Below are 26,416 nucleotides of genomic sequence, written 5' to 3'. Positions count from 1 at the left end.
TTATCCATTTGTTGCACATGTTGCATCTATGCTGTAGGCAATATAATACCTAGGGAGGCCCAACATTTGCCCACTTTATCCCTTTAATCTTTCACTGTATTGTCTGGTTCGCTTACAGTCTTATGCTATTCTCTCCAGATGACAACATTAATTACAGAAACGCATAGAAACTACACAAAGCTACAAATTGAAAGCATTTTCCTCCTACAAATGAAACTTGCTGTAACTTGTCGCAGATTTCATCTCGGTTAATGGAAATGCAAATCATTCTCCCATAACAGTTGTTTTTATATTCTAAACATCATTAGTTGTGCGCTGCCCTGAGTTGCAGCCTCCAGAGAATGGCTATTTCATCCAGAACATCTGCAACAATCACTTTGATGCAGCCTGTGGAATTCGATGCAAGACAGGGTATGAATTAGTTGGAAGCAGCATTCGGCTTTGTCAACCAAATGGACTGTGGTCTGGCTCTGAAGCCACCTGCAGAGGTAAGATAGCAATGAATAAACTTTTGTATTTTGCTAAGAAGATGCAGTAGCCACAGAAAAATACTCAATGTCAGGCATTCAGTCTTTACACAATCAGGTTAAAGCAACAAAACATGATTCTAATTAACTCGCTGACCTAGAATCAAAGGAAACCTTAACAATTAAAGGTCCTCCACTGTCTTAGAAAGAGAGTCTGGAAAAGTATTTAGGCCGACACAAAGAGCACATGAATAGTCATTTATCATTTTATCACTTGAATAGGGATTTAATGGCTGTTTAAAGCCATTTGTGCACCTTAAATTTGTGTTTTTATCATTTCCGTAGAAACACCTTGAGAAACTCTATCCCTGCCAAGATGACTTAAAGTGAAGATTTTGAATAATCATTTTCATAAATAGTATTTACTGCTGGGCAGTTGGCTGTAGCTGATGCTCAACAATGCTAAATGACAGCCAGATTCTGTTTCCTCATGTACTGTTCTATGTCATATCAATAGTAGTAGGATATGGCACTCTCTTATTTTTCAACGGTGCAAAAGCAGGATCCCACTCCTTTAGCTCAATAACAAACAATATCTTGGCACTCATGTGCAATATTGTAAATTTATGTCATTCGCAATCCACTTGAATTGATAACGTTTTGGTCAACCTGTGACCTTCATCAGATCAGGATTGCTGTGGAATGTATGAAAAAGGAGGAACAGCCTCATGCCGTGTGCATTGTGGGGTGCAACCTATGGTTGCTAGGATGTCTTAGCACCTTATAAACACCTACTATATTTAGAAATTGTGTGCTCTAAATCATCCTCCAGCACAATCTGTCAGAGCTAGTGGACTTTCTCCTGTGATTGGCCAGATAAGTAAGGGAAAAAAGTTTAGATGGGACTAATGCTGCTGAGATATGGTCATGTCCTCTAAAATGGAGACAATGAGAAATAGCTGCACACCATGGAGACTTAGTTGTTTTGGGCGAAAACTAAAATCCCTTTGTTATCATTTTGAAGGATTAAAATAAAATAACAAAACTATGCAGGTGTGTTTTAATACTTTTTTTTAACATTACTAAATAAAATGTAAATATCTTTTTTTACTCAGTACGAACCTGTCCAAAACTTCGTCCCATTGAAAATGGCAAAATAAGCTGTTCCTCAAGTGACACGTCCTATGGAACTGTATGTTCTGTGACCTGTAATCATGGATACAAAGTAAAGGGAGTTTCTAAACTTGTTTGCCAAGAAAACTCATACTGGGATGCAAAGGAGCCAATATGTACAGGTATAGTGTGTCTTATCATCAGGGGTATTTGTGCTTTACATGTTATACATTAATCTGTTCTACTAATAATCCTGTCTCCATTAATAATTTATTAAACAATTTTTTTGGTAAAGAAGGTAAGAGCCTCCTGCAGAAAATATAATTTTGGCCTAAAAAGGTTTGAAAACATGGAGTGAAAATGTGCCAAAATATGGATAATATCTATTATGGATCTAACCAATTAAGTAATATTCAATGACTTATTGTCTCTTGCAGAAATCTACTGCCCTGCGATTTCCAAACCTGATAATGTTCTATTACTTCCACTGACATGTGGACAAGAGGCAGCCATATACGGATCAGTATGCTATTTGGGATGTGGAAAAGGATTTGTCTTGTCTGGTGTCAAGAATGAAATAAAATGCATGTCCAATGGGAAGTGGAGCGAAGATGTCCAAACAGCAACATGCAGAGGTAACAGCAAAGCAATAAGAATAACAACATTGCTTAACTTACCTATACACATTAGATTTAAATTGATAATAAAACAATTTACCAATTGTTTTAGCCTATGATAGATTGTTATCATCTAACAAAAAGTGTTTGACATTTTTGGCTGATGGGTGGACAAAATTAGTGTTGTATAGGAAAGATCTTTCTTGCATGAACAATTTTTGTAAAAGAATATTCTCAGAACATTTCCAAAATACTACCAGAAAGGTCATTTATCCTTTGCATGATATCTTTGATCTTATGGTCCATTAAAACAACTGTAATGAACAATATGGACTAAAATGTGTATGGCTGTGTCTGCAATATGATCATTCATCAGACGATCAATTGTTTAACAGTTGATCAACTATCAAGCTACAACAGTGGCATAACCTGTGGCTTCTGGGCCCCGAAGCAAAATCAGCAACCAGGCTCCATGTGACAATTATAATACTGGTCTCTTTTAGGACAGATATGTTTTGGGCTCCCCTTAGGCACCAGGGCCCTGGTGCGACTGCTACCTCTGCATGCCCCTATAGCTATGCCCCTAATTTACTAAAAAATAATATATATATATATATATATATATATATATATATATATATATATATATTATCCCGAAATAAAGCAGCACTACTTATCCAGTCCAACCAGAGAATCTGTGCCAGCGTCCCAAAGGACTTGATCAGAGTCCATCCAAGATAAAAACCATCATGCTTGAAAAAGGCTCCAGGAGGAGCTGAAACGTTGTAATGCTGACATGAAACATTAAAATATTTTTTTTTGGAGTGCTGCGCCTGTATCTGGTATATATATATATATATATATATATATATATATATATATATATATATAAGCAAAAAGAAAAATAGCCAGCACAACAACCTAATACATGGGTGCACACTGCTGTGGCAGATACAGAGTATACAAAAAAGAAGATTGCAGCAGCACACATTGGTCAAAAAATTGAGGCTCTTAGCGCACTTTTTTGATCAAAAACGTGTCCCCCATCCACCACAGGGAGGTGGCCTCATTTAGGATGGGAACCTAACACACATTCTGAGCCTAACACTCAGATACCAACTCACCTCTACTGGGCATATAGCCTCTGACTGGGTGACATGCTGGATCCATATATAATTTAAAACACCACCTGTGAGAAAGGGGGAGGGGTGCACAGCTAAAGAGGGTGCCATTCCCCCTGTGTAGTAAATACAAGCAATATATTTATATTTGGCCACCTTAAGTTTGGCAGCTGTGACCTCACAAAGCGTCAGTTTGTTTTTAGTCCTAACCCTCAATAGTAGGGGAATGTTGTAAGTATGGATATATGTTCCCTATGATGCAGTGCCCATGGAGATAATAACTTTTGAACATACAGCAGCTGATGCTGTATGGCAGCACTGAGTAAACATCCATAGTAAATAGCTATACTATGCACTGCCATTCAGTCTATGTGAACACTACAGGGGAGATTTATCAAAGCATGTGCAAAGGAAAAGTTGGCCATAGCAACCAATCAGATCACGTATTTCATTTTGCAGAGGCCTTGTTAAAAAGGAAATAAGCAAGCTGAATGGTTGCTATAAGCAACTGGGCAACTTTTACTCTGGACAGGTTTTGATAAATCTCCCCCTACCTGCTTAACCTTCAGCCTTGCACTTATTCTGTCTTCCTATGTGCTTCAGACATTGAACCTCCAGTAATCAAATGTCCGGATAATATAACTGCAGAAAACATTCAGCACCAAAATACAGCACAAATTGATTGGGAAATTCCGAAAGCGACAGATAATACAGAAGAAGAGGTAACAATATCAATTTGATCTTTACTAATATTTTGTAATATAAAAAGTGATGTTGAGGCATATTTGTTTAAAATTATTGTAAATGGAGAAACTGCTTTTAGAATTAAGTTTTATATCACCTATGTCTCTTTTTCCTGATATTCATCAAGAAAGGTCTAATATACATTTCCAATTTTTTGCCACAATTTGTTCTCGTTATACATGCTAAATGGTTAAATCTGTGACCAAAACCACAGCTACAGTACTGTGCAAATGTTTTAGGCAGGTGTGACTGCAATGTAAGAATGCTTTTAAAAATAGATGTTTTAATAGTTTATTTTTTTTTATCAATTAACAAAATGCAACGTGAATGAACAGAAGATAAATCTAAATCAAATGAATTTTAGGGGTGAGCACCCTTTTCCTTTATAACAACATCAATCATTCTATGTACACTTGAATAAAGTCGTTTGTAGGATTATAGTAGGGTGCATGATTAACCAATTATACCAAACAGATGATGATCATCATTATTTCCATATGTAGATTAAAACAGAGTAATTAACTGAAGCAGAAACAGCTGTGTACTCGGTGAGGAACAGCCAAACTCTGCTACAAATATGAGGATGTAGAAGACAGTGTCATTATACAGGGTACAGCAACAAGACACATGGTAGTTATATTGCATCAGCAAGTATCTCCCAGGCAAAGATTTCAAAGCAGACTTGGTTTTAAAAATGTGCTGTTCAAGAAAAAGCAGAAAGGAGAAAGAAACATGAAATGTTGAAGACAACAGATGCAGGGGCTGGTCAAGGAAACTGAGTGCAGAAAATGAAAGACACATTGATAGACACATCCAATGGGGGAGATTTCTCAAAACCTGTGTAGAGAAAAAGTTGACCAGTTGCCCATAGCAATCAATTAGATTGTTTCTTTCATATAAAAAAAAGGACCTCTGATAAAATGAAAGAAGCGATCTGTGGGCAACTGGTTAACTTTTCCTCTACACAGGTTTTGATAAATCTCCCCATTATGCTTACTTCTCTTCAAAATCAGAAGATGTGCAACAGTGCCAGGTACACTAATCTACTGTTTGGAGAAGTCTGGCCAGAAGTGCTCTTTATGAAAGAACTGTGCCCACAAATCTTTGATTTTGACATGGAGGACAAGCTAATCATCTGTGAACAAAAACATAGGAACTATGGTACAGAAACAATGGCAAGAGGTGCTCTGGACTGATGAGTCAACATTTGTCTGCAACCAAAAAAATGGTACAATAATGGATGTCTGCAGGTAACACAATAAAGCATGTTGGAGATTCCTTGCAAGTTTGGGGCTGCAATTTACCAAATGGAGTTTGGGATCTGGCCAAGATTAATGGTGTCCTCAATGCTGAGAAATAAAGACCAAAAATTATTCATCGTGTAATACCATCAGGAAAACGCCTGGTTGGCTCCAAATTAATTGTGAAGAAGTACAATGACCCCAATCATAGAATATTATTAAAAGCTATCTTAAGCTTACATCCACAGAAGATTGATGGTTAGTTCTCCAAAATGTTTGGAACAATATTCATGTCAAGTTCCTTGAAAAAAATTTGTGCAAGTGTACCTAATAGAATTTACGCTGTTTTGAAGGAAAAGGGAGGCCACGCCAAATATTGATTTGATTTAGATTTCTCTTCTGTTCATTTTGGATTATTGATAAAACTACAATATTAACACTAATACTTCTTTTTTTTAAAGTGTTCTTACTTTACTGCAGTAAAAATTGTTTTTTATTGAATTTTTCAGAAAAATTAAAAGAAACATGTAATACCAGTTAAAAAGAAATGCTAAAATACTGAGTTTAAAGTCCTTTCAGTGTATACAGGTACAAATAAGTTTAAGTACATAACAAGGTAAGTAAAGAAAGGTTCAGCAATGGTTAATGGTCACAATTGTAGACAATTAAACAAAATGTATAAGTAAAGCAGAGTGAGGAAGGTTAAATGAGAAATTGGTGACAAATGTTTTTGATTCTTTTGCTTTATATGTAAAAAGTTTATACAGTAATCCTTACATATCTAAATTATTCTTTGGCCTAAAGTTGGGCCCAAACAAAGTCACCAGAACTAATTTCTCACTTAACTTTGCTGCATTCTTCTATCCCAGCCTAAAACTTTTGCACAGTACTGTAAATCTGAAGCTTAGAAGGTGGAAGTCCTTGTCAGAAATCTAAGGGTATATTGGTGACTTATGACATGGATAGAAGAAGAAATGAATGGTTTCCGACTGAAATAGATTGGTAAGTGATGTGGCACTGGGTGATGTCATTGGGCACATTCAAAGAGCTTATTGCTAAATCACAATGTAAAGATCAACAAGAATGTTATACATCCTAGTATATACTATTTAAACCTTCTTTTTTCAAGGTGTTGATTGAGGTTAGTCCAGCTTTTCTACCACCTCATATGTTTCCTATCGGGGAGGTATCTGTAAAATATACTGCAACAGACAATTCAGGTAACCAGGCGAGTTGTACCTTCAACATCAAGGTTATTGGTAAGTTTTAAGCATACTATTGGATATTTATGTACATCATATTTGTTCCATAGTTGTTTTTATGCAAACATATCAAGGAATTATAGTAACATTTAACATATTAAAACTTAGATTGTTATTAAAAATTTCTCTTCTCAAGTTACTCTTATATGTGTGACCTTTCTAAAATGGCAAAAAATGGACAAAAAGTAGAAATATATTGATTTTAAGCTTAAAAGGTTTTAGTGTGCCTGGCTTCTGTGATACTTTGCTTTTGTCCTTTTCCATAATACTTAGAGATCAGGCAATTTCCAAGTCATTATTTAGTCATCACACCAGGACTGTTATTTCATACTGTTACTATAAGCTATTCACTCTAATGTTTTTATAGCCTAAACCTAAAAGTGACAATAAATTAACAAAGTAAATTGTGTAATTTAACAATTTAAGTGGATTAGTTAAGAAACATTGAACAGTAAAGCCTTATTATAAATGCAAGGTGGCTTCAAAAATCAGTGACAATAGAACACCTACAGCTTGCTTAATAGAATAATACAGCATTTGCAGATTCTCTGTAATGAAGGTTTATTAAGGTCCCCACACCCTACTGAGAACCTTATTAAGAGGTGTGTAACTTTGAATATTAGTATAGATTAAATACATTTAGAATAGATGGATTTTGCATGTAAATAGGTAATAAAGGCTTACAAAAAAAAACTGTTATAGATATAATGATAATGCACACCTATAGCGTAGTGTAAAGTCTAGAACATGCCTTGGAAATTGTGGAGAACCTAAAGAAAAAAAAATGAAAACATGTCCGCTTTCTTCTAAAACCAGGGCCAAAATCTGTACACAGATTGTTTCTGGTACTGCAGCAGAGCCTTATTCACTTTAATTGAACTTAGCTGTAATACCAGACACAACCCATGAACAGGTGTGGTGCTGATTCTGGAAGGAAGCAGCTATGTTTATTAACTGTACAATAACTGTTATTTGTGTTATATGTGTTTTAGATGTAGATCCTCCGGTCATAGACAGATGCAGATCACCGCCAGCCATTCAAGCAATTGATAGCAAGCAGAGTGTTACCTGGGAAGAACCACAATTCTCCGACAACTCAGGTAAGAGCAAGTTGGGCTTCTAAGGCTAGGTTCACACTATGAAATATCCATCCAGAGAAAATCTGGGCAGATATTACATGCACTGCAGGCATCAAACAAATCAATCAGCACTAGAACTGCTCAAGCATACACCATATCCATAGAGGGCAGAAAGAATTAATATGAGACCGGAATTTTAATTTCCAATAGCGAAAGTTACTGTCACATAAATTCCTCAGTTTTCATGCTGCAGAAGAATACAATTGAAGACAATGGAGACTGCTAGCTATCTCTAGAAGTATTCAAGGCCAGACAAATCTCTTTGGTAAAAAAGGTATACATATTAACTTTCCTCTAGGAGTACTACCAGGTAGAAACAGGCTTGAAACTCAAATCAACCAAATCATCAGCATCTCCTCCAAAGGGAAGAGGACCCATAGGTAGACATTTGTGTCAGGGTTCTTGCCCCTTGTCAGTACAGTGCAAGATATTAGTTAACTCTGTTCTCTTCCAGATTCTGGTTTGGCTGGTGAACCCCAGTCTTGTATGAAGGCTCAATAACTTACAAGGTAGTCACCTCCAGTAGGTAGTTTAGTGAGACAGCTCTCATCTTTCTGGAGGAGAGCTATTTTGTATGCATATTAAATATGTTTGCTAAATCTCAAACCATTATTTATAAAGTGCTGTTAAAGGGGTACTCCAGTGGAATTTTTTTTTTAAATCAACTGGTGCCAGAAAGTTAAACAGATTTGTAAATTATACAAAAAAAGAAGATTGCAGCAGCACACTTGGTCAAAAAATGGAGGCTCCATGCTGAGGTGGCCTCATTTCGGATGGCACCCTAACACACATTCTGAGCCTAACACTAATAACACTCACCTCTACTGGGCATATAGTCTCTGACTGGGTGACATGCTGGAGCCATTATCAATTTAACTTAAAATACCTCCTGGGAAAAAGGGGAGGGGTGCACAGCTACAGAGGGTGCCATTCCCCCTAAGTTGCAAAAGAACAAAAAGAAAAAATAGCCAGCATGAACTGTAAATTACTTCTATTAAAAAACCTTAATCCTTCTAGTACTTATCAGCTGCTGTATGCTCCAGAGGAAGTTGTATAGTTATTTTCTGTCTGACCACAGTGCTCTCTGCTGACACCTCTGTCCATGTCAGGAACTGTGCAGTGTAGGAGCAAATCCCCATAGCAAACCTATCCTGCTATTGATAGTTCCTGAGACAAACAGAGGTGTCAGCAGAGAGCACTGTGGTCATAACAACTCAACTTCCACTGTAGTGTACAGCAGCTAATAAGTACTGGAAGGATTAAGATTTTTTTAATAGAAATAATTTACAAATCTGTACTTTCTGGAGCCAGTTGATATGAATATTTTTTTTTCCAATACAACCAATAAGCAATAAACAATAGTGTTATCTTAAGGTGTTATCAAAAGTAAAAAATTATATGTAACTAATTGCACAAAATATTGTTATAAGGTATGGGGGTAAAATACATTACATGGCAATGATTACCAATTTTCTAACTATAAACGAATAACCCATAAATAACAATTCATCCTTCTACCCTGGCTATAACCTACCATAAAATTGTCATATTTTGCTGTGGGTGCCTATAAGGTGTCCCCTAAGCAGATTTCACTGAACCCCTATTGGGAAACACTGGTCTATGGCATGAAGTAATTACATTATTAAAATAACTGAAATGAGCAACCTTTAGGCAACTTAACATTTATTTCCAATTTTTAATATCAATTTCTAAATTCCCAGTATGAATAAGTTGGCTATTAAACTGCTTTATTCTGACATAAATCATGTGTGGTCATCAACCTAAATTTCTGTCCTTTGCCTATTTATACGTATTTTTCTAGGTGCTCCTTTAATTATTACCAAAACTCATTCTCCTGGAGATATTTTTGCTAAAGGGGAAACAACTGTTCAGTATGTTGCGATTGATCCTTCGGGTAATACTAGAACGTGTGAGATTCATATTGTCATTAAAGGTACAGTATAAGGTCGCTATAGCCCAGTAATTGGTTTGTAGGTGTTTTTTCTCATTTTGTTATGTTGCTTTAGAACATTAGTGTTACTATTATCCTATTGCTTTTTAATTGCTTAAAACATTGAACATTTCACAGTCTAAAATTGCACCACTAAATTGCTACCATAAAGTTCTCTAATGGTTTTAACTAAAGAAACACATAAACCATCTAATTGTAAAGTGTTCAATACATCACATGGTAAGTTATTGAGCGATGAGTACATTATAAAAAGGTTTCCTTGAAATTGACATTGACACATACTGTATATATGAAGTACTGTTCATCTCCAAGAGACCATATGGTGTTTCACTAGAATGTCTCCAGAATGTCATCTCATTTTTCAAAGCCTTCTGACCTCCCAACTGTGCGTTCATAATTTTTAAGGCTGAATAAATGTATCTAAGTGGTGGTCATCTTCTTCCTTATTCCCATCCAAGCATAATTGTCCTTCCAATAAAATGGATCAAACATGTAAAAATTGTAAAATGTAAAACTTCAAATTTGTCTTTTGGGCTTCAGAAAGGCTTCTAGGATCTATTATTCTTTTCTTGTCAATTTTGGGTCAACACTAAAACCTAAATTCATTAAAACCTTTTCAGTGTATTTATTCTTCTTCAAATATGTCCTTCCCGCCTTTCTTTTAATTTAGTTAAGGATTGCAATTTATCATGAAACTAACATAACACAATATGCCGACACACTCAAAACACTCAAAAGGCTTCATTTACATAACAAGGGAAATTATTAAGGTCTATGCCTGGCACAGATGAGTTAAGAGTAATACATTTTGCAACTTTTTCCCAAACTTTTGGCTCATTAAGTGAGTGGGGCTTTGTTTGGAGTGGCAGAGCTTTTAGCCAAAACTACCACAATTTATGCTTGGTAGCAGGCTTAAATTGTAGTGGAAATCTATGCCAGCTTTAAGCTAGGTTTTCACACAGGTTTTTTTCTATCATTTTTTGGAAAACTGCCACTGAAGTTTTTGGGCAAAAGCCAGAAGAGCTTGGAGCCCCCTCCTTTCATGTCTATGTGAGGGGGCATGATGGCTAGTACATAGCCGTCACACCTCCTCCCATAGACATGAATAAAGGGGACATGGCTGCTTTGGTAGCACGTCATCTGACATGGAGCCTGGGATGACCGTGGTGTCACGGAGAAGATTACGGGGAGTCCCAGCTGCCGGACCCCCGCGATCAGACACCTTATCTAAGATTTCTAGGGGGAAGTACACCTTTAAGCTGGTGTAGATTTTTACAGCTGTGGCACAGTGTATTGCCAAGACAGCATAATACTGGCCTCCACATTTAACACTTATTAAGTACATTAGTCAACTAGAACTTGTATGGTGATAACTTTTAATAAAAGATAACTAAAATAAACCAATACAGAATTGTCTCTCACTGATACTGTCATATCGGTAGGCTCACCATGTGAAATTCCATCAACACCTCAAAATGGGGAATTTGTCTGCTCTAAGGACACGGATGGCATAAACTGCACACTCCAGTGTAAGGAAGGATTTGAAGTAGCAGAAGGCACTGTTCAGAATCTATATTGTACTTTTAAAGATGGTTTATGGAAGCCACCACAAGCAACAGATTGGCCTGACTGCTCTGGTAAGCACCATCAAAGATAAACATGTTATATCCCTTTTTATTAAAGGTGAATAGTGTTGCTCGCGAATATTCGCAATTCGAATATTATTCGCGAATATCGCATATTCGCGAATTCGCGAATTTCGCGAATATAGCGCTATATATTCGTAATTACGAATATTCTTTTTTTTTTTTTTCTTTTTTTTTTTTTTTTCTTCACAGTACACATCACAGTGATCATCCCTCTCTGCTTCCAGCTTGTGTGGTGTAAAGAAGGCTCTAATACTACTGTGTGAGACTGGCGTGCGAAAATTTGCATATGCTAATTTTCGCATATGCGAATTTTCGAGTATGCTAATTTTCTATATGCTAATTTTCACATGTTAATTTTCGCATACGCGAATTTACGCATATGCGAAAATAAAACGAGAATATAACGAATATGCGAATATTCGCGAATATATGACGAATATTCGTCCATATATTCGCGAATATTCGCGAATTCGAATATGGCCTATGCCGCTCAACACTAAAGGTGAATGAAAGTAATAGTAATGCATTTAAACCTATATAGTCTATAGTCAAGTTTTGTCTCAAACAGGTTGAAGTTAACTATAAGTTAAAGGGGTGCTCCGCTGCTCAGCGTTTGGAACAAACAGCCGTCACACCCCCTCCCATAGACTTGCATTGAGGGGGTGGGGTGTGATGTCATGTGGGGCGGGGTTATGATGTCACAAGCTCCTGAAGTCGGCTCCAGCGTTCGGAACAGTTTGTTCCAAATGCTGACCAGCAGAGTACCCCTTTAAAGTAAAAAAAATGAGCGTCACCTTATTTCTTTTAGTTTCCTAAACATGTTATAATGGAGGTGGTTACTAGAAGATCTTGAGCATCACTTGCTACATGTTTTTTCAAAGGGTGCTGGGAGAACAGGATTGTTAATGTTATTCATTTACACTTATAATCTACAGTGAAACGTTTTGCTAACCATGGATTCAAGTCCTTTGAAATGTTGTACAAGGCCACACGATGTGATGACACCAACCTGCTGAGGAACTTTGCAGATGCTTTTCAAACATCTCTTGGTAAAATGGTATGCGAGTTTGCTTTTTTGCAGTTCATTCAAGAGTCGATTTTACTTTTACAGTACTTAAAAATGTTATAAACAATAACACCTTGGAAGTCTAGGATACATCATCTTTACGGTACTCAGAGCCCATCAGAAGATACAATAGGTGTTTCAAACTCTTGTATGAAACACCTTATTCTAGTAAGGTTTGCTTTTGCTTTAGTTTCCTGACTGGAATATATGACCTAATGTTCTTGATAATGCACCCAAAAAGAAACTAATGCACCCAAAAAGAAATGTCACATTGCTGAAAACTCAGCATTCACAGGTGGTGTGGTTTGATTAGACGCTGGGTCAAGAGGACATAAAAGTGTTTCTACCACTGCTCTATAAAAAAAAAAAACTTTCAGGGGCTACTTTTGGGTAGTGTACCTCCTGGTAAAAGATTGTTGAGTGGTAAACTTTCTTCTAAGTCACACTCAAAGATATTTTGCACAGTTGACAGATTGAAAAGAGTCACATCAATGAATTGAGGATGGTCGCTTTGACAAATTGCTCGACAATTAGGCCGTTTTGACCCAGCTGATAGGAGGTGTTAAAGCAGTAGTTATGCATGGCCAAAAATGAACGCGAACAGGCTCAGGACAGCCCAGACAGACCATTAGTGGAGATACACTGACAAACGCGACGATCTGGGGAGTCACCACATACAAAAGTTGTTCACTCCTAAAAGTGGGACACTAACTAGCTGCTCAGCAATATGTGTAGGACATCCTGTGGCCACATGTGTCACCTATTATGGCAGGGCTGTCACCTGCCATTTTTCATTCAGCAAATTTATGCTCTTCCACACAAAGCATGGGTTTTCCAGTAATATCTCCACCAAATTACATTATTTCCTTGGTCAATCAAGTATTTATGGGACCAGCTGAAATGCCATTTCAAGCAAACTACAAGAGTGCTGGATCTGCAGGCCAAAATGCCTCTCATTTTCTACCCAGGCTTGAGGCTGAATTGCAGGATATTGAAGCTACCTTTCAGTTGTACAGTATTTCCTATAAACTTATACTATCGCTTCAGTATTGTAACTGACATAAATAGTCGTCACATTACAAAAAGTCACACGTGCGCCTAAGCACTTTTTTGTGCGACTTTTGTGGGTAAGCAAAAAGTTACAAACAGCCTTACCTAAGCTATTTTCAGTTTTCACTTTGAAGTGGTTACAAATGTATCATGTGTGAAAGTCACACATAGGGGGAAAAAAAGTTGCAAACCCCTTTAAAAAAGTCACAAGTCTGCTCCAGGTCTGACCTGGAGCACAAAACTCCCATACGTGAGCATTAGTGTCATTTAGCATAAGTGTATGAGAGAAGTTTTTAAGTCAGCAGTTTCAGTGGTAATGCGTTTACTAGACTTACTCATTTCTCAGTAATGGATAAAGGTCCCAGAAAGTTAAACAGATTTGTAAATTACTTCTATTTAAAAATCTTAATCCTTCCAGTACTTATCAGCTGCTGTATAATACACAGAGGAAGTTCTTTTCTTTTTGAATTTATTTTCTGTCTGTCCACAGTGCTCTCTGCTGAGACTTCTGTCCATGTCAGGAACTGTCAAGAGCTGGAACAATTCCCCATAGCAAACCTCTCCTGCTCTGGACAGTTCCTGACATGGACAGAGGTGTCAGTAGAGAGCACTGTGGTCAGACAGAAAATAAATTCAAAAAGAAAACAACTTCCTCTGTATTATACAGCAGCTGCAGTACTGGAAGGATTAAGATTTTTAAACAGAAGTAAGTTACAAATCTGTTTAACTTTCTGGCACCAGTTAATAAAAATAAAAAAATGTTTTCCACCGGAGTACCCCTTTAACTTTTAATTTAGTCTTAATTGGTTATTATATAAGCAATAAACAAAAAAATATCATACAACCGATTAACTACTTTATTCCTATTTATTCATGTGCCATAAAACAGATATCTGTAGCTTTAGTCAAAAGATGCATTATATTTTGGGTATCAATATATCGATTGGTGCAATGTTTCATAGACTTGTATTTATTTACAGGTTCCGTCTTTCTGCAGTGATGTCGATGACATTGATTGCCGGCTTGAAGATCAGTACCAGCGACAGTGCCTTGAATACAATTATGATTATGAGAATGGATTTGCTATAGGTGACTGGACAATTACCACTTATGATTTATTCTTTCATCTCCATTTCATATTTTATAATGTCTAAAGCTCCTCCTATATCTTATGTAGATAGCTATTATATTTGAAAATGAAGAAATAAGAGTTTTACATGTATTTTCCTTTTCCAGGACCTGGTGGCTGGGGAGCGGCGAACAGATTGGATTACTCTTATGATGATGTTTTTGATGTAACAGAGGATGAACTGGGTGAAAAGTCCATGTCTGATACCACATCTCATCTACGTGTGAAGAGACATAGAAGGGTGAATATTTCACCAACTGAACAGAAAGTTAAGTTTGTTTTTAATATTACAGGTAAGTACAACAATATTTTGGAAAAATAAGCGTAAAATTAAAAGTAGACCACAAGGTTGAAGTACTTTGAAGAACTATTAAAGGGGTTGTCCTTTAAAGGGGTTGTCTACTACCGCCCTGTGTTGGTCTTGGAATTTTATCTCCCCAGAGGAGAAGGGCCGGTTGCCAAACCACGATCATCACATGCAGTGTCCAATAGCCGAACACTGTCATTATAACATAGGCAACATTGTACAGTTTTTGAATCCAAAAAAGGGATAGTGGAACTTCATGTTACATAATACGGTTGAAAAGAGACACATGTCCATCAATTTTAATCAAGGAGGTGAAGGGAAGAGGAATGGGTGAATGAAGCAGCAAAAACTGTGTTTCTTTGAAAGAATGCTTCCTCACGCTCGCCCAGTCTTCACAGTGCATGCAAAAAAAGGGTGTGCACTGAATGACATGTGAAAGGTAAAACATATACGCAAAGTGCAACATACATAAATTATTGCAAAACAAATTAAAAGGTAAAAACTAATGGCAAAACACACAAAAAAAGCACTGCAGACACTGGCCCTTATTTACTAAGAGTGTTTTGTAGGTTTTTTCTGGGTTTTAATTCCCTACAATTTATTTTCCACGGTATTTACTAAGCTTTCCCTACAGTTTCCACTTTCCCTACACTTTGCTTTTTTTACACCTGCTCTGACCTGTAGGAAATCCACCACATTTTCTGTGTAAACTTTAGTAAATATGTTGGGATTTTGTGAAAATGTCGGGAACACGCCCCTTTTCTGTGACTACGCCCCCTTCCCTGATGGCCACGCCCCTTTTTCGGGTTTCCTTAGCAAAATGGAGAGTTAGTTGGGGTTTTTCCAATTCAGGTGCAATTTCAGGTGCAAATTCAGGCGCAGACAGAATTTCAGGAGCATATACAGACGCAGACAGAATTTCAGGTGCAATGCGCCCGAAACTGGCGCACAACCCGACAAAACATGTCGGGTTTGCAATAGTAAATGAGGGCCACTATCTCTGGTGTCATAATGTCCAGAATCTCAATGCCAGCAAATGTCATCCTCCAGGTTAACTCCAAAGTGGAGTACACTTTGGAAATTAAGCCCAAAGTGTCAATATTTTATGTGGCCATCATTATTTTCCAAAACTACCTTTAGCCTCTTGGATAACCAGAATTTTACAGGTTGCCACTGGTGTCCTCCTTCACTCCTCCATGACAACATCCCAGAGCTGGTAGATGTTAGTGACCTTGCGCTCCTCCACTCTCTGTCTGAGGATGCCCCACAGATGCTCAATAGGGTTAAGATCTGGAGACATGCTTGGCCACTCCATCACCTTTACCCTCAGCTTCGTTAGTAAGGGAGTGGTGGTCTTGGAGGTGAGTATGGGGTTGTTATCATGTTGGCATACTGCTCTGTGGCCCAGAACATATTTGTCATTCTTGGTTTCCTCAATGAACTGTAACTTTCCAGTGGCAGCAAAACTTGTGCAGGCCAAGACATGATACTCACACCACCATACTTGACTGTATACACTTGTCTTCATGCTCCATACACCATTGACACCATCTGAGTGTTATTTTTCAGTGTTGTCACAGAAAAATATACATTAAAATATTTACAAAAATGTGAGGGATGTACTCACTTAGTTTATAACTGCTGCCTCTACTATTTAAGCAGACTTGGAGGGGCTTAGTTGTCTTCAGATGCCTGTTAATATCTATATAGGAAGAGGTAACTAACATATGACAGACACAAGTACCAATATCACATTTGTGTCATGATTACTTGGCAGTTACTTGATAAAGCGATGTATTGCAAATAATGCAGTAAAAATAAAAATTACAAGAATTTCAAAGCCCTAGCATTGTATAGGAGAAAAACACATATTAACACTATGTGATAGCTATTTATAATTGTTCACTGGATCATTCCTTCAAATGAGCACTGTCACTTTAACAAAATTTTGACATTTTTAGAGATGTGCCAAAAGTTTGATTGATTGGGGTCTGAATGTTTAGACCACGACCAATAACTAGAACTGAAAGAAGAGATCTCTAAGTCAGACAAACTTACAATGTAAGTCTATGGGATTGTCTCAGCTAGTCATGTTTTTCTCTCCACTTGTTCTAAAAATTGGTTGAGTTTTCAGTCTCTGATTGACCAAAACTTTTAAATATCTCTACAACATGTCAAAAGTTTTTTAAAGTGACAGTTACACTGTAATTGTAGTAAATGTACGGACTACTTGCATGTGTCTCAGCTGCAATGTTCAAGTAATTTTTACTTGCATTCCACTTTATTCTAAGAAAAATAAAACATATTGCTTTAGCATCAGCTTATATTACAATATCTTAAGCACCCCTATTGCTAGTGTGATGTACATTATCTTTGCATTTTTTCAAAGTAAACAGTAGGATAGTAGGAACTCTCAAGGGTTCAGAGGTCAAGCAGATGTCTTGCTGAACTTTAAAAGCATTTCTTATTGGAGTGTTAGAGACTTTTAAGAACAAGAGGCTCTACACAGGCTTATTTAAACCTTCAGAAATGAAGATGGTTCTATAGCGCAAACTTTTTTAGTTGATATGTTTTTACAGCTTTATCTTTATGTTTAGATATCATATTTCTCAGTTGTTTGGAAGGACGCTCTATCACATGGTATCTTATCATATGCCAAATGACCCATCTTCATGCTCATTTTTTCTTCCATTAATCTTTGTGAACATCTGCTGAGGCATTATGTGATATCGATGTTGCCATTAACAATCTGAAAACAATAGTCAAATGTTTAATAAACCTACTGCACAAATAAAAAAAATTTGAACCTTATCACCATGTTTATTTTCAGCAAGCGTACCACTGCCAGAGGCAAGAAATGACACATTGGAATCAAATAACCAAGAACGTCTCCTTAAAACCTTAGAGACCATAACAAATAGGCTGAAGAGGACTCTTCGTAAGGAGCCCTTGTACTCCTTTCACTTTTCTTCAGAAATGATAATAGCCGATAGTAACTCATTGGAGGAAGGACAAGCTGTTCTCTTCTGTAGGCCAGGTTCTGTACTGAAAGGACGAATGTGTGGTAAGTTGAATTGTTTTATAGTTAATAACGTTGAAAAAAGACAAGAAGAGTCTATCAAACTTAACCTAAAAGTCTACTGTGTTGATCCAGAGGAAGGCAAAAAAAAACACCATAAGGCTGATGTCAGACGCACCATGACAGAGGAAAAATTCCTTTCCAATCCCAATTTTGCAATCAGAATAAATCCCTGGATCAATGTTTTATCCACATAAATATAGTATCCATAACCTGTAATATTATACTTTTCCAGGAAAACATCAAGGCACCTCTTGAACGTGTTTATTAAATCAGACATCACAACATCATGTGGCAGAGAGTCCCATAGTCTCACTGCTCTTACAGTAAAGAATCTCTGTTTCTGATTATCGTGAAAACTTCTTTCCTGTAGATGCAGAGGATGCCCCCTTTTCATGGTTATTGGCCTAGGTATAAAAGTATCACTAGAAAGATCTCTGTACTGTCCACTCATATTTTTGTACATTGTGATCAAATCCGCCCTAAAACGTCTAGCTTGATAACCTTTGTCACCCTTTGTCACCCTTCTCTGCACCCTCTCCATTTTTAGCCATGTCAAATAATAATGTTTATACTTTATGTAATGACTTAGTTTAGTGTTATTTGAGTTGAACGACTTGTCTCAATACTGAAGAAGTGGAACAGGGTTAAGCTTAGTCACAGAAGTAGGCTAGTTCAGACATCATTTATATTATTTTGCATAGAGATCATCTGATTACATAATATATTATGGGCATTTTACATATATAAAATGGGAGTAACCCCCCCCCCCCCTCCCCAGGTATAACCACAACTATCTCTGGGAAGATAAATATTTAATTTATAGTAGGCTGCTAATTAGGAAGACTTAAATTAAGTTTCCTCTTGGGAATTATTATATCATGTGGTGGAACAGAGAAAGATTCCATCGGACTATACTAATATGCACTATGATCATTTCATTGATCCCCATAAGATGCAGTTCCTCTGCAGTAGAAGGGGGTGTGGCTTATAAATTACTATTACCATCTCATAATTGAGATTATATATAAGCCAGGTCTGCTCCTCTACATAATATAATTCCGTCCACATTAAAAATGAGGTAACAATCAAATAAGAAACCTGTGTATCTTACCAAGTGTAGGCATAGTTTTACTTCTTGATAAAAGAAAGATGGGGTCCATGGAAACGCCTGTAGTCATAACCGGTTATCAGAGAATACATGACTTAAGGCACAAAGCTTTCTCCCTGGCTCTTTATGGCTCCGCCCCTTCAGGTAGCCTCTAGGAACTTCAGTAATGGGGATCTGTGTTGCTTTAGTGATGCCTCCTCTTGCTTCATTTTGTAGTTCCTCCATCTGTCCTCCTTACCCCTGCTTTTAGCTTGTTTTTTGACTTAAAGATCCACCCAAACAAATATCAGATCATCTAATGATGATGGGGGGGGGGGGCTGGGGGTGTATGGAGATCAGGGCTACTCGCCTTTCTAGTCACATGACATCACAGCTAGTCATTAATTATAACCGTATATTCTATGTGTGATTAAATTCTCCACAAGTGTATATTCTATGTGTGATAAATTCTCCTTAAGTGACATATCTATATCATGTATCATGGCTACTATATTCCTGAATTAACTTATCAGGCAACACAAATTACATGACTGGACATCCCACACATTATTTATACAATTGAACATAACATTTAGCTACATAGCTGTATACATAATAATAATAATAATAATCATTATAATGCCACTATCAGTTATATATCAATATTGTTATCATAGGGCAAGATAGCATATTCATGCCACAGAGATTATATTATAAGATTATATATAGGAATGGTTTTATGAAGACATTTATTAACCTGTATTTCCCCTTTAGTTAGCTGAATCTGCACCTTGTCTTTTGTTTAGAGTCCCCCGGTATCTCTAGCTTAGTAAATATGAAATCTATTGTGTTCAATCCCAGCTAAGGCTAGGTTCACACTACGTTTTGTAACTACGGTTCCCGTATACGGCTGGGAGGAGGGGTGGCGGGGCTTAATCGCGGCGCCCGCACTCAGCCGTATAGGGGAACCGTATTTAATGCATGTCTATGAGCCGACCGGAGTGAACCACAGCCTCTGGTCGGCTGCATTTTCGTCCGTATGCGGTTTCCCGACCGCAGGCAAAAACTTGGTCAACCGCGTTTTTGCCTATGGTCACGAAACCGCATACGGCCGAAAAAGCAGCCGACCGGAGGCTGCAGTTTACTCCCGTCGGCTTATAGACATGCATTAAATACGGTTCCCCTATACGGCTGAGTGCGGGTGCCGTGATTAAGCCCTGCCCCCCCTCCTCCCAGCCGTATACGGGAACCGTAGTTACAAAACATAGTGTGAACCCAGCCTAACACAGTTAAGATTTAAAGATCTCAAGTACTTGCTTCTCTCAAGACTCTGTCATTGTTTGGTAAAAACACTGGAGATAGACCGCTGTCTCAAATTTGGTTTCTGTCTACATGTCTCTTAGAAGAGATAACACCTTTGCAATTTTTGAAAGGAATACACATTTCTAGAGAGATACTTTGACCTTCTGAGAATTCATACGACATGGCAGACACTTTGCCATGTTTCATATATCTTTCATATTATAACATCTGATTATATTGGGACCAAATAACCCGACAAGAGTGCTACTTGGTGCCCAAGGGAGCAGACTTATAATATGGTTTTTGATACCTAAAGTTGGAAATTTTTCACCTCTCTTTTTAAGAATCCAAACTTTGGTGGTCACCTGCTCTGCTTTTCATTCAGCTCTGTCCTACATCACAGCCAAGCATATGATGGTAAATATGATGGTGGAAATTGTTGTCTGTTCCTCAGATGAATGACTGTTCTTTAGATGAATGACTGTCCATACAACCTCTGTAGGCATGAAGCAGTACCTTTAGTATTAAATATATAGTACTTTCATTTTTATTCTGAGAACTTTGATAGGAAATACAGGACTATAAATTAAGGGACAATCAACTTGATTATTTAAGCCTTAAACAACCCATGAAGCAATGGCTGCAGTATATTAATGCAAAATCTGTGAGACGACCCCTGTCATTTATTGTACTAGTCTCATGGGTCAGAGTGGGTCAGAGTGGTTGTTTAGGGCCCATCAGGGTTCATGCTCAAGGTGAATTGTAACCTCAGCACCTCATATAGTTAAGCACTTGCTATATGGTTCAATGTATTCCAAGAATAGAACTCTGTTGTTCTACAGTCATGGCCGTAAATGTTGGCACCCCTGAAATTTTTCAAGAAAATCAAGTATTTCTCACAAAAAAAGGATTACAGTAACACATGTTTTGCTATAAACATGTTTATCCCTTTGTGTGTATTGGAACTAAACCAAAAAAGGGAGGAAAAAAGCAAATTGGACATAATGTCACACCAAACTCCAAAAATGGTCTGGACAAAATTATTGGCACCCTTTTAAAATTGTGGGAAAATAAGATGGTTTCAAGCATGTGATGCTCCTTTAAACTCCCCTGGGGCAAGAAACAGCTGTGGGCAATAGAGAAGTTCACTTATTCTTTGCATTGTGTGTCTGTGTGTGCCACGCTAAGCATGGACAATAGAAAGACAAGAAGAGAACTGTTTGAGGACTTGAGAACCAAAATTGTGGAAAAATATCAACAATCAAAGTTACAAGTCCATCACCAGAGATCAAGATTTGCCTTTGTCCTCAGTGCACAACATTATCAAGAAGTTTGCAAGCCATGACACTGTAGCTAATCTCCCTGGGCGTGGACGGAAGAGAAAAGTTGATGAAAGGTGTCAATGCAGGATAGTCTGGATGGTGGATAAGCAGCCCCAAACAAGTTCCAAAGATATTCAAGCTGTCCTGCAGGCTCAGGGAGCACCAGTGTCAGCACAAACTATCCATCGAAATCTAAATGAAATTAAACGCTAAAGCATAAAAAAGCAAGACTACATTTTGCCAAAATGAACTCGAGTAAGCAAAAATTCTTCTGGGAAAATGTCTTGTGGACAGAAGAGACCAAGATAGAGCTTTTTGGTAAAGCACATGATTCTACTCTTTACCGAAAATGGAATGAGGCCTACAAAGAAAAGAACACAGTACCTACAGTGAAATATGGTGGATGTTCAATTATGTTTTGGGGTTGTTTTGCTGCCTCTGGCACTGGGTGCCTTGAATGTGTACAAGGCATCATTAAATCTGAGGATTACAAACGGATTTTGGGTCGCACTGTACAGCCCAGTGTCAGAAAGCTGGGTTTGTGTCGGAGATCTTGGGTCTTCCAGCAGGACAATGACCCCAAACATACCTCAAAAAGCACCCAGAAATGGATGCCAACAAAGCACTGGCGAGTTCTGAAGTGGCCAGCAATGAGTCCAGATCTATATCCCATTGAACACCTGTGCAGAAATCTTAAAATTGCTGTTGGGAAAAGGTGCCCTTCCAATAAGAGAGACCTGGAGACGTTTGCAAAGGAAGAGTGGTCCAACATTCCGGCTGAGAGGTATAAGAAGCTTATTGATGGTTATAGGAAGCGACTGATTTCAGTTATTTTTTCCAAAGGGTGTGTAATTAAATATTAAGTTAAGGGTGCCAATAATTTTGTCCAGCCCATTTTTGAAGTTTGGTGGGACATTATGTCCAATTTGCCTTTTTTCCTCCCTTTTTTGGTTTAGGGAATAAACATGTGTATAGCAAAACATGTGTTACTGCAATCCTTTTCTGTGAGAAATACTTCATTTTCTTGAAAAATTTCAGGGGTGCCAACATTTATGGCCATGACTGTATATGCCAACAACATCATTTATGTGTTTAGGTCAATTATGTCCTTTTTTTCAGCCATACTGCTCACTGTCAGTAAGTTTAACTTAAATAAACCCCAGAGGGAACTCAGCACTCTCCAGTCACTTTCACCACTCTTTAGATCAGACATTAAGAGAGTTCCCTGTGGGGATTATTATATTTTATTAGAGCCTGTTGTCAGCTCGATAAGTAAAAAAGCGTTTATGGTGATTGACTTTGAATGTCTTTTGGAACAGACCTTTAGTTTTCTGCTGCAGGTTTTATCAATCAGTTGAAGGTGTGTGATGTTTTCATATACACTTTTGTATTTATGTAAAGATCATGGAGTGGGAATTGTATTCAGAATATAAATGCTGCTGAGTTTGATGTTCTAAAAGTACATAGTTGCATCCGCTAGCTTTAACATGCTTCTGTACTGGCCTATTAACCGAATAGAAGTAGAAGTTTTGTTTAACCCCTTAAGGACCAATACAAATAAACCTGTACGCCCCTGAAAGACCAGGCCTGTTTTTTCAAATCGGGGATGTCTGTCTTTATTAGAGAATAACTCTGGTAACGTTTTGCCAATCACGATAATTCTGACATTGTTTTTTTGTCACAAGTCGTCCTTCATGTACATAGTAAAAGTAAGCCGATATCATTTGTATTTTTTTTTTATAATGCAAAAAATCATGAAATTTTTACCAAAAATTACGATTTTTTGCTATTTTAACACTAATAGGGTGCATATATTTATACATACTGACCAAATAGTTTATGAAACTTATACTTTCAGATGTCTACTTTATTTTGACGTCATTTTTTTATTTTTCATTAACATTTTAAATTAGTTAGAAGCCTAACAATTTAACTTGAAATTTTGAAAATGTTGAAAATTTGAAAAGTACATCTTTTTTTGTGTGCTATGCAAGGTTTGCAGAAATTAAAAGGTAGTAGAACATCGGAACACCCCCCCAAATGACCCCATTTTAAAAACTAGACCCCTTAAGGTATTCGCTAGGGGGTACAGTGAGTATTTTAACACCATAGTTTTTTGGCAGGAATTATTACAAAGTCAGTGTTAAAAATTCGAAATTTGCAATTTTTCACAAATGCATCATTTGGGGGGCATATTTTTTGTACATCACTTCTGATATTGAAAGAAATGCACCCTATATTTTATTAAGCTGCTTGTCCCATGTTCAGAAATACCCCCGCTTTGGCCATATATGGTTCCTAGGCCGCGTGGTAGGACTCAGAAGGAGAGGAGCGCCATTTGGCTTTCAGGGCAGAACATTTATATACCGCACTCCTACAAGTTATTGGCTGCACCAGGGACCACCCGAATTAGTCCTTGGTCGGCTGGCATTATAACGCGTCTGTCTGTGACAGTTAAGGCTCCTGATGGATATATCCGCCATGTTGTGGGAATAAGCACCCGCTCATGGCGGATATATCCATCACTGCTGCGGCTGGGTAGCTCAGTGTGTCCGCTCATGACTGCTGGTGGGAAATCCGCCGCTATGAGTGGACACACAAAGCTACCCAGCCGCAGCAGGGAGCTCATTACCGTGACTGCTGCATAATGTGTAGGATCACATGGTGGACATCCGCAGCATATTACATGCTGTGGATGTCCGCCAATGCGATCCTACACATTATGCATTTTTTTAATTAGATTCATTTAATAAATGTATTTTTAATATATATATATATATATATATATATATATGTATGTATAATATATATATATTTTTTTATTATTATTTATTTATTTATTTATTTTTTTTACACTTTTATTACATTTTTATTTATTTTTACACTTTTATTTTATTTATTTATTTTTACACTTTTTAATGCTTTGGAATACTTAGTATTCCAAAGCATTATAGTTATATGCTGCCTGCCAGTTTTCACTAGCAGACAGCATATTAGGACGTGCCTCTGGCACGTCCTTTCAGGCAATACCCAGGGCAGACCTGGGGGTCTTTGTAGGACCCCGGCTGCCCAGGTATGAAGCAGCACCCCGCGATCGCGCTGCGGGGTGCTGCAGAGGAGACAGAGGGAGCCCCCTCCCTCTGTCAGAACTCCTTACAGCGCGCGGTCACTTCTGACCGCGGCTGTAAGGGTTAAACTGCCGGGAGTGAAGTGAACTTCACTCCCGGCAGTGCGGCAGGTCCCGGCCAGCCGCGGCACACACAGCACCCCGCGATCGCGATGCGGGGTGCTGCAGGAGTGACAGAGGGAGCTCCCTCCCTCTGTCATAACACTTACAGCCCGCGGTCATTTCCGACCGCGGCTGTAAGGGTTAAAACTGCCGGGACCGAAGTTTACTTCGGTCCTGGCAGTGCAGCAGGGTCCCGGCTGTGTGATACAGCCGAGTCCCTGCCACGATCTCGTGGGTGCACTGGGCAGCACCCATGAGAATAATGGACGAGTATAGACGTCCAGGTGCGGGAACGGCCGCCAACCTGGACGTCTATACTCGTCCATGGTCATTATTGGGTTAAAGGAATACTAATTCTAGAAATGAATAGCAAAGCAGAGAAAAAATTGCTTAGGCTATGTTCACACAGCAGATTTTCCATGAAATTTTGCAGCAGAAGAGTCCCATTGATTTCCTGCGGAAGTTTGTTAGTATGAGACGTCTTCTTTAAAGGGGTACTCCGCCCCTAGACATCTTATCCTCTATCCAAAGAATAGGGGATAAGACATCTGATCGTGGGGGTCCCGTCGCTGGGGCCCCCGTGATCTCGGCTGCGGCACCTCAGACATCTGCTGAATGGAGCGAACTTTGCTCCATGCCAGATGATTGGTGATGGGGGGCGACGGCTGGTGATGTTATGGCATCACGGCCACGCTCCTTAATGCAAGACTATGGGTGTGGCTGGGACGTCACTAGCGGCTGTGGCGGTGACATCATCAGCCTCCGACACTGCACCAGATGCTCTAAAAGAACGTCGTGTGCAGCAGGGAGATCGCGAGGGCCCCAGTGGGACCCCTGCGATCAGACATATAGGGGTGGAGTACCCCTTTATGTCTAGGGGCAGAGTACCCCTTTAAGGAACATGACAAAAAGTTCAAGATGTTGACTTGGTCTCCACATCCACATCTCAATCAGATCAAACAGCCGTGAAATCTGCTACAAAAAACAAGTAGATTTTATGAATGGTTCACTTTGCCGTTTACAGGATTTAAAGGATCGGTTGCTAACATCTGGGTGCCCAATACCACAGGACACCATCAGAAGTCTTGTGGAATCCATGGCTCAAGGGGAAAAGCTGTTTTGGTAGCATGAGAGGACCTAGACAGTGTTAACCAGATGGTTACAATGTGAAGGCTAATCGGAAATATACTTCTTAGGGTTCACACGCGATAGTATCCACATAACTTGTCTGTAATGAATTAAGTGTGCAATGTGTTATTTCCACAGCATTTGCTCGGTTTCTCTTTGGAATATGTTTATACTTTTTGGCAGATATAATTGCAGTTTACCCCTGAGCTTACTCACGGTAGATTTGGTGTTACAGGAATAATTGCAGCTGTATGTAACAAATGTGTCAAGTGCAGCACTGTAGAAATAGACAAACCGTAATGTGTGTAAATCTCTAGCTGGAACAGGAATGTATTTTCTATCTGTTGCAGATATATAAAAAATCTATAGCCAAGGCACATTTGTATTAT

The 26,416-nt window shown here is 38.2% G+C and overlaps 1 protein-coding gene across 6 annotated transcripts in view; it reads left to right on the top strand.

Annotated features, from left to right (window-relative positions):
- The window catches only part of SVEP1 (sushi, von Willebrand factor type A, EGF and pentraxin domain containing 1), a 401,736-nt gene that overhangs the window by 155,312 nt on the left and 220,008 nt on the right, over window positions 1–26,416 (top strand). For all 6 annotated transcript variants that reach the window (XM_056519354.1, XM_056519345.1, XM_056519336.1 and 3 more), the window contains 12 exons: window positions 309–488; window positions 1,583–1,762; window positions 2,018–2,215; window positions 3,922–4,040; window positions 6,433–6,562; window positions 7,558–7,665; window positions 9,527–9,658; window positions 11,119–11,313; window positions 12,261–12,382; window positions 14,422–14,530; window positions 14,678–14,863; window positions 17,708–17,941. In XM_056519354.1, coding sequence (XP_056375329.1) covers window positions 309–488; window positions 1,583–1,762; window positions 2,018–2,215; window positions 3,922–4,040; window positions 6,433–6,562; window positions 7,558–7,665; window positions 9,527–9,658; window positions 11,119–11,313; window positions 12,261–12,382; window positions 14,422–14,530; window positions 14,678–14,863; window positions 17,708–17,941 — 1,893 coding nt within the window. The remainder of the gene's footprint in view (window positions 1–308; window positions 489–1,582; window positions 1,763–2,017; window positions 2,216–3,921; window positions 4,041–6,432; window positions 6,563–7,557; window positions 7,666–9,526; window positions 9,659–11,118; window positions 11,314–12,260; window positions 12,383–14,421; window positions 14,531–14,677; window positions 14,864–17,707; window positions 17,942–26,416) is intronic.

The sequence above is a fragment of the Hyla sarda genome, chromosome 1, assembly GCF_029499605.1.
Source record: "Hyla sarda isolate aHylSar1 chromosome 1, aHylSar1.hap1, whole genome shotgun sequence".
NCBI classification, from domain to species: Eukaryota; Metazoa; Chordata; class Amphibia; order Anura; family Hylidae; genus Hyla; species Hyla sarda.
The sequence above is the reverse complement of the archived record's forward strand: the minus strand, read 5'-3'. Positions and strand labels throughout refer to the sequence as shown.